This window comes from Hoplias malabaricus, chromosome 4, assembly GCF_029633855.1.
Source record: "Hoplias malabaricus isolate fHopMal1 chromosome 4, fHopMal1.hap1, whole genome shotgun sequence".
Classification (NCBI taxonomy): domain Eukaryota; kingdom Metazoa; phylum Chordata; class Actinopteri; order Characiformes; family Erythrinidae; genus Hoplias; species Hoplias malabaricus.
In genome coordinates this window covers 71,538,492-71,551,121 of record NC_089803.1, presented here as the reverse complement: position 1 = coordinate 71,551,121, position 12,630 = coordinate 71,538,492, and the positions used below count along the sequence as shown (strand labels likewise).

Genomic DNA, 12,630 nt, shown 5'->3' with positions numbered 1-12,630 from the left:
CACACACTAGTGCTCTAAGGGCTGGGAACACACACACTAGTGCTCTAGGGGCTGGGAACACAAACACACACTAGTGCTCTAAGGGCTGGGAACACACACACACACACTAGTGCTCTAGGGGCTGTGAACACACACACACACACTAGTGCTCTAGGGGCTGGGAACACACACACTAGTGCTCTAGGGGCTGTGAACACACACACACACTAGTGCTCTAAGGGCTGGGAACACACACACTAGTGCTCTAGGGGCTGTGAACACACACACACTAGTGCTCTAGGGGCTGTGAACACACACACACACACTAGTGCTCTAGGGGCTGGGAACACACACACTAGTGCTCTAGGGGCTGTGAACACACACACACACACTAGTGCTCTAGGGGCTGGGAACACACACACTAGTGCTCTAGGGGCTGTGAACACACACACACACACTAGTGCTCTAAGGGCTGGGAACACACACACTAGTGCTCTAGGGGCTGGGAACACAAACACACACTAGTGCTCTAGGGGCTGGGAACACACACACACTAATGCTCTAGGGGCTGTGAACACACACACACACACACACTAGTGCTCTAGGGGCTGTGAACACACACTAGTGCTCTAGGGGCTGGGAACACACACACATACACACTAGTGCTCTTTGGGCTGTGAACACACACCCAGAGCGGGGGGCAGTTCAGGGTTTACTGCCTTGCTCAAGGGCCCCTCAGCCGTGGGTGTTCCCACCTTGTTTCCAGTCTTGGGGATTGAACCAGCAACCTTCCGGTATCAAGCCCAGTCCACGACCATTAGGCAACGGCTGTCCACAAAAATTTAATTTACATCAACACTTTTATCTTAATCGCCATGATGTTCGTTCACAACATGGAAGGTTCGATCTCCACGACTGGTGCGAACATCCATGACTGAAGTGCCCTTAAGCAAGGCACTGTACCCCCAAACACTCCCTGTGCGCTGGGGATGGCTGCCCGCCACTCTGGGTGTGTGTTCACAGCCCCTAGTGCACTAGTGTGTGTGTGTGTGTTCACTGCCACAGACGGGTTAAAGACATATTCCATTGTACAATGACAAATACCTGCACATTATTAATATTACGTTAAAAACAAATGAAACACCGTCCTAAAATCTCATTTTATTTAAATCTGAAATTATCCAGTTTTGAAATAACACAACTTTTATTCATTAAAACAATACAAACAAATCTGCGAAGTTAAAGAATCAAAAGCAACCACACAAGGCTCACACAGGGGACTGTTTAAAGGGACACTAGGTCGTATCCTGCCCTTAAAATTACAGCTTCAAAATCATTGTGATGCTCCACTGAGCTGTAACAGGGAGAACAGAGTTTCTGTCATTGCTACTCCGGGCTTGGCACTGCAGAAACTGCACTATGTAACTTTTGGAGAAGCGCTTGTAGGAAACTTCCCTCCACCCTGATTTCAGGACAGAGCTTTAAAAAAGTGAATCAAACTCTGCAATTGTAGGGGGCGCCCAGGAGCAAAAATGTCAGATCTTACGTAGAGTTCCTTTAAACCTGTTTAAACGGTGATCAGACTTTTATGTGGAAGTGATAAGTGTGTAATACCACTGACACAGCTATACACGATTAAAGAGTCCTTGGGCAAGACTCCTAACAGCACAACGGCCTGACTGCACAACTCTAAGGCTCTTAGGAAGACAGCGTCTGACCGATGATGCGAATAAAACCTGGCCTACCACCGCTAATGATCAGATTTCACCACTTTACAGGGAGTTCACCTTATTTTTTACCCAACTATGTACATTCATTTGTGTTGATTTTTTCCAGAAACATTGAACAATAAAAACTAAAACCTATTTTCCTTAGCGACATTCAATAACACGGTTAAAACAACTAGTTGCTTTAGCCTCTACAGATGCTAACATTGAATGTGGTCCAGTGGGAGTGTGGGGACTTTATTATAATTAGATTTAACAGATGATTCAAGCTATTGATAAAAAGAACCTGAGGTGCCCATAAAGCACCAAATACAAGTTTAGGATAAGACTGAAATTTGGAAAGGGTGAAGTCCCCTCTAATCGCTGTGGGGGGTGCTGTCACTGCAACCGTTGCTGAGCTCGTTGCTGACCGTAAGTATCTGGGCCACGTTTCCCGTCACTGCCTCGCGAATCACCAGCAGCCAGCGCCGCTTCTGCTCCTCGGACTCGGCCGCGAAGCTGTGCACGGATTTGGACTGGAACAGGCGGAAACAGGAGGGAGGGTCTGTGGCCCGGGGGGTGTCGTCCACACTGTAGCCCAGTAATGGGATTGTGGACTGGGCTTTCACGTCCTGAAGAAGTCCGGGAAAGAGGGGACAAAAAGAGTCGACGTTTTAAACCTAAATAATGCTGAGGTTTGAAGCAGAAAGGGAAAGTTTGTGAATGATTTTTTAGTTTGTTTGGAAAAGCCTGGAAATATCAGAGATGTTCCCAAGTCACACAAAACAAGGTTATATTCAGGATAAAAGAAAAACAACAGATTAACTTTGTGTGCTAAATACAATTATATATAGCTATGGGGTGCAGCATGAGATTGGAAATTGCTGGTGGACGTAGGAAAAAAGCTGCAGGTCCCAGAATGCATTGCGTTAACTACAGTGAGGCCATACATGGTGCTGTACTCCTAAAGTAAACAGATAGTTTATTTCATAGAGTTAACGGTTCCATCTGAGGATGCAGTAGACGAAGCATTCGAAAGGAAGAAGCTGAAGGCGGCTGAGGTGTAGTGAGTGGTTGTGGATAAGGAGAACACGAATTACTTTCGGAAATGCACTGTAGAGGGTGCTGTTGCGTTTGTTGGTGATGTATCACATAAAGAACACATGGAACTGGTGGCACTGAGCACGCATTAACGGTGCCAGTAGGGCTAGGTACAGTCTTAGACACCAGGGAGGCCAGTGTGGATTTACGGTTGTTGATGGTAAAGGGTAAAGGACTGAAAAGCTTGGAGAGGGGTGGGTCTGGGACGACAGACTTCACTGTTGAGTCTTCTGGAGGTGTCCTGGGCTCAATTCAGCGAAACACTGATGAGAGGAGGTGCCGACCTGATGACCCCTGTGAAGAGCTAGTGATACAGTGGGTGGTGTGTGAGCTCAGTGAGTAACTGTTGATGTGTATTTGACTCGGATTAGTCTCGGTTTGTGACTGTTATAAGAAGTTGCTGTAGGATGGTAAATGTGTGTAAATATATTATTGCTTGTTCCCGTTAGTAATGTGTTTTTTTCCTGGTTCTTTGTGTCTGAGAGGTTGGCCACCCCTGATATAGTAGCAACCAGCAACATATGACCCTCCTAAATTCCTCATATTGTCTCATGAGTGTTTGTGCTGATGTATCTGTGTCAGTTGAGAGCGAAGGTGTCCTACAGTTTGTGTTAAATTATATTGCGATGGTTGTTGAAACTGACAGATCCCACTGCAGATGTGTGTAAATCAGTAAAATGCAGTTGGAGCCGAGGTTCTGTGACCCACCTGCGGCGCTCTGTACAGGTACAGCACCACTGCCTCCTGCTGAGGAATCACACACCACATCCTCTGCCACGGACGAGCCCTCTCGCTGTACTGCAGGAACCCGCACACCACGCTGCTGCCCGAGAACTGGGCCGCCTCGATCTGAGGTTGGGGGTAATTGTAGAGGAGTGTTGGGGGGGGGGGGGGGTGCAGATTGTTTGCTTGAGTTAATTTTATTGAGGATTAATATAATTTAATTGAAATACAGTAGGTGTTTCAGAACTGACCTCTAGGATGCCCCGCCTCCTGGCCTCTGTCCTCTCCTCACTGGCCGCTCGTCCCGTTAGTATGGAATAACAGTCCTTACACACCTTATTCATTCTGTTCCCATCGTACTCCAGCGCCACCTTGTGGTCTGAGCACTTCCAGCACACAACCTGCAGTGATTAAATCTGATCAGTTTACACTCAGTCATGCTCAGTAACACCGGAACACAGTTCTGTAACGGTACCCAAACACTGCCACTACAGTACTCTACTGTATTAACCAAACTGTACTGTACTATTCTATACTGTACTGTATATAGTGTTATTCTGCACTGTATTGTTCTGTACTGCTCTATTCCATATTGTTCTATTCTGTATTGTTTTGGATTATATTGTTCTGTAATATACTGTACTGTTTTGTATTGCTTTGTATTGTATTGTTCTATTCTGTATTGTTCTGTACTGCACTGCTCTCTCTCTGTTGCTTTGTATTGTATTGTTCTGTACTGTATTGTTCTATTTAGTATTGTTCTGTAGTGTATTGTTCTACTTAGTATTGTTTTGTAGTGTATTGCTCAATTCTGTATTGTTCTGTACTGTGTTGTTCTATTTAGTATTGTTCTGTAGTGTATTGTTCTACTTAGTATTGTTTTGTAGTGTATTGCTCAATTCTGTATTGTTCTGTACTGTATGTGTTTATTCTGTATTGTGCTGTTCCATAATACTCTGCTCTGTACTATAATATTGTGTACTATACTGTACTGTCCTTTATGGTTCTGGACTTTATTGTTTTGTTCTGTATTGTTCTATAATTCGTTGTTCTGTACTGTTCTTTATAGTTCTGTACTGTTCTTTATGGTTCTGTACTCTATTGTTCTGTACTTTACTGTTCAATACTATATTGGACTCTTCTGTATGGTTCTGAACGGTATTGTTCTATAATCTGTTCTCCTGTATTGTTCTGTATTATTCTGTACTGTAGTGTGCTTCATTGTTCTGTACTGTACTGTTCTGTATGGTTCTGAACTTTCTGGTTGTAGGAGGAGGACAACCAGGAGGAGGACAACCATTGTTCTGTACTGTAGTGTACTCACATATCCGCACGCTCTGCAGTGGTGTCTCCTGCGAGTCAGAGCATTGAACAGTTCTTTGCACTTCATACACATCGTCACTTCATTGTCTCTAATCCAACGTGGAGCTCTCTTACCCAGCTCCTCAGTCTACACACACACACACACACACACGAACAGCAGAGCCTTATCTCAGCCAAGTATTTTGTGGTAGTGCACACACACACACACATACAGATACACACACACACACAAACACACAAGTATACTCACAGACACCTCCTCCTCCGCCTCTTTGAAGGCCGACTTGAACGTCTCATTTTTCTTCTGGAAGGTTTCTATCGTCTGCTGAAACGCCTGTGGAGAAGAGGACCATCCACACATCAGCTGCAGCTCTGCACAAGCACAGACTAAAATAAAAGACTCTTAATCTGAGATAATCTGAGATTAACTGCAGGCCAGAGGTTCGTTAATTTTATAAAAATGAGCGCAAAAGTAATGCAATTCTTTTCATTTAATTATTAATGTGTGGCAGAGCACAGAGAGGTTTGCGTGAATATCTGAAGTTAATTAACTATGTTGTCCTCACCTTCCTCCTTCACTGATAGACTACTTTTATTACTTTTGTCTCATTACTTTTTTAATCTTGACTGAATCAACATGTTACTAATGATATTTTCCTTCAGGCAGAAAACGTAGTCTTTAAATAAGGAACAGTGCTGCGATGTGAGCTAACGATCCACAAGTATGTCTCCAAATCCTGGGACGCCGTGCAGAATGTAAACAAATCAGCAAATAGTTCTAAAGCCAGTCTCCATTGTGGCAGTGGGCTTCATTAAATCTATGAGGGCTTTATTAATACTGAACAATACCTACACTTTCTGGAGTGGCACATGCTGCCATCCAGGTGACGTCTTTTTCAGGAAAGGCCTTGCTTTATTCAGAAGCACAATACCAAGCTAAGTTCTGTGTATTTTACAGCAGCATGGCTCCTAAGCGCCGCTTCATGAGTCTGGGTGCTAAACTAACCTGTGTGCAGTTCAGACATCTCCGCCACTGAAAACACCGGATGTACTATGTACAAGAGGGAACCTGAACTGTGGAACAGCTGAAATCCAGCAACAAGCAAGGAACAGAAAACATTTCACTTTCAGAACCACAGCGACTTGTCTCCTCTCTTCCCAAACCTTAGAAAGAGCTCTTGAAAAAAGAGGGGATGCAGCTCATTGGGAAATTGCTGCTCATTGCGTCGTCTTTGTGCTACTTTCATTTAAACAGGATTTAAATGATTTACACATCACTATGTTTTCAATTTTATTTACAGAGTCCTAACTTTTAAAGAAAGGGGTTTGTAGATTAAATAAAAAAGCATTGCCTATTTCCAGGTAAATCCTGTATATTTTCACTCGGTTTAAAAGTTTTCTGTTTAATTCTGTTGCTTTAGAAACTAATAAACTGCAGTGAGTATTAGGAGAAGGTCGGTGCTGCTCCTTAATCGTAAACACGTTCAGATTCTCACGCTGGTGAAGAGTGGAGTTAGAAACCCGTCTGAAAATCAGGAACTCCACTTTCCTCAAACCCCCTTGATTCCTCTGACGGGATCAGTTCCTAATTCACTTACTGTGATCGACCCTGGCTCTCAGTCCCACAGCGCCACTGAGAACATATAACTCCTAATGAACGAACGAGCTCAGGAATGCCTTCATCTTTTAGGAGGTTAGAGGACGCGCGGAGATCGATCAAAATGAAACAGTTAAAACCCAGCTCGCTCCGTACGTCTGACCTGCAGTGACCATCGGCTCAAATACCTGGATCCATTCGTCCTTGTCCTGTTCAGAGCTGTGTGGAGAGGAGAGCAGTGATCAGAAAACTTAACACACACAACAGTCCGAGAGAGAGGGAGGTGAAGAAAAAAAGAAAAAGACAGAAAGAGGGAAAGAGGAGACAATTGTGGAGAATGGTGGAAAGAGAGGGAGTTTCCAGAGAGGCATGGATCATCTGCTAAATATGTTCACAGCTGTCAGACCCTCATCAGAGTCCTGTATGTACTATATGAGTTTTTATTATTATTTACTTCCATGAGTTTTGAAATTTGCTGAAATTTGCAAAAAATCTGTTATTTACTTTGGCAACCATTGTCATTTACGATGTATGCCAATAAAGCTATGTGAATTTAAAATTTGGAGAGAGAGAGTACACAGTGGTGTGTTCTCTCTGTGTCTGCGTGGGTTTCCTCCGGGTGACTGTCTGTGAGGAGTGTGGTGTGTTCTCCCTGTGTCTGCGTGGGTTTCCTCCGGGTGACTGTCTGTGAGGAGTGTGGTGTGTTCTCTCTGTGTCTGCGTGGGTTTCCTCCGGGTGACTGTCTGTGAGGAGTGTGGTGTGTTCTCCCTGTGTCTGTGTGGGTTTCCTCCGGGTGACTGTCTGTGAGGAGTGTGGTGTGTTCTCCCTGTGTCTGCCTGGGTGTTCTCCGGGTGCTCCGGTTTCCTCCTATGCTCCCAAAACATACGTTGGTAGGTGGATTGGAAACTCAAATGTGTCTGTAGGTGTGAGTGTGTGAGTGAATGTGTATCGCCCTGTGAAAGATTGGCACCCCTCCATGGTGTGTTCCCGCCTTGCGCCCAGTGATTCTGGGTAGGCTCCGGACCCACCACCGCACTGAACTGGATAAGGGTTACAGACAATGAATGAATGAATGAGAGAGAGAGATGTGGAAAGTGCAATAGAAACAGAGAAAAAGCTAATAAGAGAGACACAGGGACAGAAAGACAGAAAGAGAGAGAGAGCGAGAGAGAACGAGAGAGAGAGAGAGAGCGAGAGAGAGAGAGAGACAGACAGACAGTACATTTCAGAGAGATAGAGAGAGACAGGCAGAGAAAACGAGAGAGAGAGAGAGAGAGCGAGAGAGAGAGAGAGACAGACAGACAGTACATTTCAGAGAGATAGAGAGAGACAGGCAGAGAAAACGAGAGAGAGAGAGAGAGAGCGAGAGAGAGAGAGAGACAGACAGACAGTACATTTCAGAGAGATAGAGAGAGACAGGCAGAGAAAACGAGAGAGAGAGAGAGAGAGAGAGAGAGAGAGAGAGAGGCAGAGAAAACGAGAGAGACAGAGAAAACGAGAGAGAGAGAGAGAGAGAGAGAGAGAGAGAATGGGTGTTGTTAAGGTGCTGTGCCCACCTGGCCTGCAGCTCCAGCGTGCGCTCCTTGCCTGAAACCTGGAAGGTGTGGGGGTAGGCATCATTCACTGTCTCCTCCACCTTGATGCCCTCGATGCCCATGCGAGTGCGGACGGTGAAACGCTGACCGAGCAGGTGGAACTTGGGCACACACACCAGCAGCATGTTGTTAAACTGGAGTCAGGAAGAGGAAACAGAGGTCAATGAGGGGTGAGCAGTCCAGCTGCAGATTGTCTATTGCTTTCGTCGGCTTTACAGACGAGGCCCGGCCCACTGTCCGTCTCCCAGTTCTGAGTGTCGGACAGGGTTAGACAGCACATCGTCATCTCTGAAGACATAGTTCTGAAACAGGAAAAGGCCTTCCCTAGACTCTGCCCATGATTTGGTAGCATGATGTTCCCATGATTTCCAGCCCTGCCTTCCCCACCCAGTACGTTTTAGTGGGGCCCACATCAGGGGACTAGATAGGTCCAGGGTGGGCATAGGGTCTGGTAGAAGGGCTCTTATAGTGCTTTTCCACTGCTTGTCTACATTGCTCAACTCTACTGGACGCTCATACTCTACTGGACTGTCTGGTCGTCTCAAACCCCCATCTCTAAGGGGAACAGTGGGATTTGGAAACCACAACAACGGCGGTGGTAACGTTAAGCGGTGTTTACTCATGGTGTATCGGCGTGTTGTTGTTGTTTGGGACTGAACACAGCTCCGTCATCAGTTCAGACAGATCAGTAGAGTTTGTTCCTTCCTTGTTGCAGCGTCCAGCTCTCGCTGGATTCTTTCGTCGGCCACCGATCCAAGGAGCGTTTGAACCTCTTCAAAAGACCACGGCGTCATTTTACGAGCTGCCATCGTGAGTCAGATAAAAACAAACGTGATCTCTGCTGCAGCTGGAGATTTTACAGATGGAGAGTTGGTTGGGGTTGGGTTTACCCCACCCTTGTGCCATCACTGATTCTGGAGGGCATTCATGAGTGGGACCAACATTTAACTCATGGACATAACTTGGTCTGGGTCTTACCAGAAAGAGATATCTCTCCATGGCTGATGTGTTCCTTGAAGCCAGCTTCAGGATCTGTCCTTCTCTGATGAGTTCATTGGAGGCATTTACTATGTCCTCCTCCCCTCCGAGCATCTCATAGATCTCCAGAAGCTTCTTAAGGTTCTCCTGAGGAACAGACAGAGAACCTAGTACTGAAAAAAACAACTCAAAGAAGAGTGGATTTCAAATGGACAACGCTGATGTCACAAGAGTGAAAGCAGGCAACAGGGCAGTGGGCCACTCACCATTTTGCGGATGGCACTGTTGGAGTGAGTGGCAGCCATGGAGATCGTCTGCAGGGACTCTGTGGAACGACATCAAGAGAAGAAGTGATCCCTGAGCTCCAAAACTGGACAGAGGAACTGAAATCAAACGCTCAGAGAGCTGGCCCTACATTAGAACGGTCATATTGTTCTAGCTGCTGCCTTGTGGGCTGTACAAACTCTTTTGGAAAGTTTCACAAAGTGAAAGGTGATGGGGTCCTTTTTAACCCTTTTCCACCAAAAGAACTCAAACTGGTTCTGTTGAGAATTCTTGGGACTTTCCTGCGATCCAGGGAACCGGTCCCTTGTGAAATTTATGAATCATTTGCCAACAGTTTACACGAGCGACTCCCAGACACACGAAGAATCGAATCTGTGGGAGTTATTCTGTTATTCTGCCCCGCTGCTATCGTCGCCCTGGTAACAGTAAACTGACAGTGTTGACTTGTTTATTTTATTCTTTGACGAAAAGTGCAAAGCATTTTATCATAGTTCTGGTTTTAGAATTATTTTATTCAGTTCCTCATCTAGTTTCCGCTGTGAAAATTAGGACGTCAATGAATATTTTTCCGTTTAGTTTCCTATATTGAATTTACCTCAGCACGGGAAACGTCATCAGCGAGGGGGCGCTATAGGGGCTCGGCCCCACCTTTGCTCCAGAGCCCGGAAATAAACAAATAAGAGTCAGGACAGAGTCGTGGTTTATCCACTGTTTACAGATTCATATACGATACACAGATGAGAATGAGAACAGTGAGAACGATAGAGAAATAACGTTAGCCAACGTGCTTCAAGTTGCGCCGACCACAACCCCAGCATTTTAATGTTTTTATTTCCTTTTATTTTCTAGTGTTTTTCTTTCCAAATCAAAAATCAGATAACAGGACATTTCCCATTTTCCAAATTCAGAGCCAAAAGTAGAGGTGGGCGATACTGGGAGTTTTGGTATCGATCCGATACCAAGTAAATACAGGGCCAGTATCGGCGATATTGATACCGATACCGATACCGATACCGGAAGTGTTCGCCACGTGCAGCTTCACAACGTGACCAAGCAGGGGGAAGGTGCTCTACACTTTAGCGGCAGAGTATCAACCTTTTTCCACGAGTATTGATCAATACCAATACCAGCGATATTATCGATATCGATATATGTTATCGATATTTGGATCAATTCGCCCACCTCTAGCCAAAAGTTCCACAGACCCGTCTGGTTCTCTGGTCTTTCACCAGTGAGGACAATAACGCTCTGTAAATGACCCGTCCTGCTCCACTGGAAAATGACAATTTATTTGAGGCTCTGAGCTATTTCTGGAGCTTTTTTATCTCACGCACAGAAGCCATCACAGTTCACACTAAATAACCTACTGTTCCTTTATTTAATTTGTGATATTTTCTGGTTCGGGAACCTGTTAATGTTGGTGGAATCCTGTTAAACGGTTCCAAATTAGATTCAGGAACAAGAACCAAACCAGTTCCACACTGGTAGAAAAGGGCTATTGGTCAGGAGCTAAATCTGTGGCACCAGTGACGTGTCTCACTCTGCGCTTGGCTGTGGTCAGGAGCGTCCTCTGGAAGCCTCTTCAGGTAATCCTTCAGCAGCAGCTCGTAGCGAGGGACTCTCTGCACTGGCTCCAGCATGTGATGTTGAAGAGTGAGATTCCCACAAATGTCCTGCTTCTAAAAAACACACGGTCATACCACACACTCTTCAGGAAACCACACTCCACACCTTTCATTCCTTAAAGAACCTTCAGTGGATTTATCCTCGTTAATGAAACGTGAACATCTCTTTAAAGGAGGCATCTGTGATACTGACGGCAAGTGTTTAAATGGGTAGTGCACTCCACATTCAAAACACCGGACAGCTGTCTGACCCCTTTCCCCTCCTCCCCTCAAGCAAAGCTCATGTGGGTTGCCAGGTTGAGGAAAACTAAACATTCAAACAAGACCCGTTTAAGAACTTTGGCCCACTCTACAGCATCTATTTAAACCAGAGAAAGGCAAAGAAGTGAAAGAGTGGTGTCCGTCTCTGATCATGGAGAGTTTTAGAAGGACGCTGAGCCTTTTATGGACGGTATAATCGAATGATCTCTCTGTTCCCTTACTCACTTCCACAGCTGCAGAACATTGTGTTTGTGTCTGTTATTGTAGGTCATACCTGGCAACCCGGATGTGGAAACTGTACTGTGATTGGGCAGTGGGCGGGATCACAGGCCAAAACACCAATAGTTTTACTCCAGAACGGCCACTTCTCAAAGTGGCTGCAAACTGCCGTCACAGACACCAGGCCTTCAACTTTCCTTACTTTCTGATAGCGCTGATATACTACAGATAGCTCCTTTAATGTTTGTCAGAAATGTTTACTTCTCAGTGGAGCCCAAAGTAGTGTAGACCAAACCCACACACACACACACACTGCTCACCTGAATGTCCCGAATAATGTCACTAAACTGTGCTGAGCGCTCTGTCCACTGTTTCAGAAGATCCATGGCATTGTCAAAGTTCTTCACGTACTCAGCGTACATCCTGAGGAAGGGCGCCAGCTTCTCCAACACGTCCCCAATCCAGGGCCTGCTTTCCCTGAGGGTGGAGGAGTGAGTGACTTGGTGAGTGTGTGAAACTGTCCACAGGTGTGTGTGTGTTTGTGTGTGTGTGCGAGTGACTGGGTGAGTGTGTGAATGACTGGGTGAGTGTGTGGTGCCCAGGTTCAGGGTGTGTTCCTGTCATGTGCCCAGTAATTCTGGGTGGACTCCGAACACACGGTGACTCTTATCGGTATAAAGCACTTACAGAAGATGAATGGATGAACAAACAAATGAATAAATGAACAAATGAATGATATGTGTGTTATGAGGTGCTTTTTATCACCACTCGTTCATCCTGGTCTCCAGGTCCGGCAGCAGGAACTGACTGTGGAAGGCGTAGATACAGGCCACGTTACCGAAGATTCCCTTCACCACATCCACAGGGAACGAGCCCTTCACAGCCTCCTGGGTCAGCTTCGCACAGAACACCTACACACACACACACACCACACACACACACACACACACACACACACACACTCACGTTTGTTCTTCTATACCTGTGAGGCTGTCATTCAAATAATGATTACTGTATGACATCTCGCCCTCACCCCTCCACACACACACACACACACACACACACACACACACACACACACACAGAAGCCTAGGCTGTATACTGCCAGTATGTAATGTGTGGTACAGAGAGTGTCTCGCTGTGGGGTCTCACCTGGTCTAATAAGTACAGACGGGCGACGTAGGCTCTCTCCGTCTGAAGCAGCTCCTTCGCCACTTTGTGCAGCTTCTGCTCGTTGG

General features: G+C 45.8%; 1 protein-coding gene across 1 annotated transcript; it reads right to left on the bottom strand.

The window, feature by feature from the left end:
* Positions 1-1,130: 1,130 nt before the first annotated feature.
* Positions 1,131-12,299, bottom strand: fgd4b (FYVE, RhoGEF and PH domain containing 4b). Its single transcript, XM_066669116.1, has 12 exons — positions 12,158-12,299; positions 11,713-11,869; positions 10,828-10,966; positions 9,269-9,327; positions 9,003-9,149; positions 7,986-8,158; positions 6,618-6,648; positions 5,083-5,166; positions 4,834-4,959; positions 3,761-3,910; positions 3,495-3,635; positions 1,131-2,317 (listed from the first exon to the last, which is right to left on the bottom strand). The coding sequence occupies exons 1-12, from the start codon at positions 12,166-12,168 to the stop codon at positions 2,063-2,065; spliced, it is 1,473 nt and encodes a 490-aa protein (XP_066525213.1). The 5' UTR covers positions 12,169-12,299; the 3' UTR covers positions 1,131-2,062.
* Positions 12,300-12,630: the final 331 nt, after the last annotated feature.

Excerpts from the sequence above, each read along its gene's own strand:
- fgd4b (XM_066669116.1), bottom strand. Across the intron at positions 6,649-7,985 it reads ACGCTGGAGCTGCAGGCCAG|CTCTGAACAGGACAAGGACG; the intron begins GTGGGCACAGCA and ends CTCTCCACACAG. Across the intron at positions 4,960-5,082 it reads AGGCGGAGGAGGAGGTGTCT|ACTGAGGAGCTGGGTAAGAG; the intron begins GTGAGTATACTT and ends GTGTGTGTGTAG.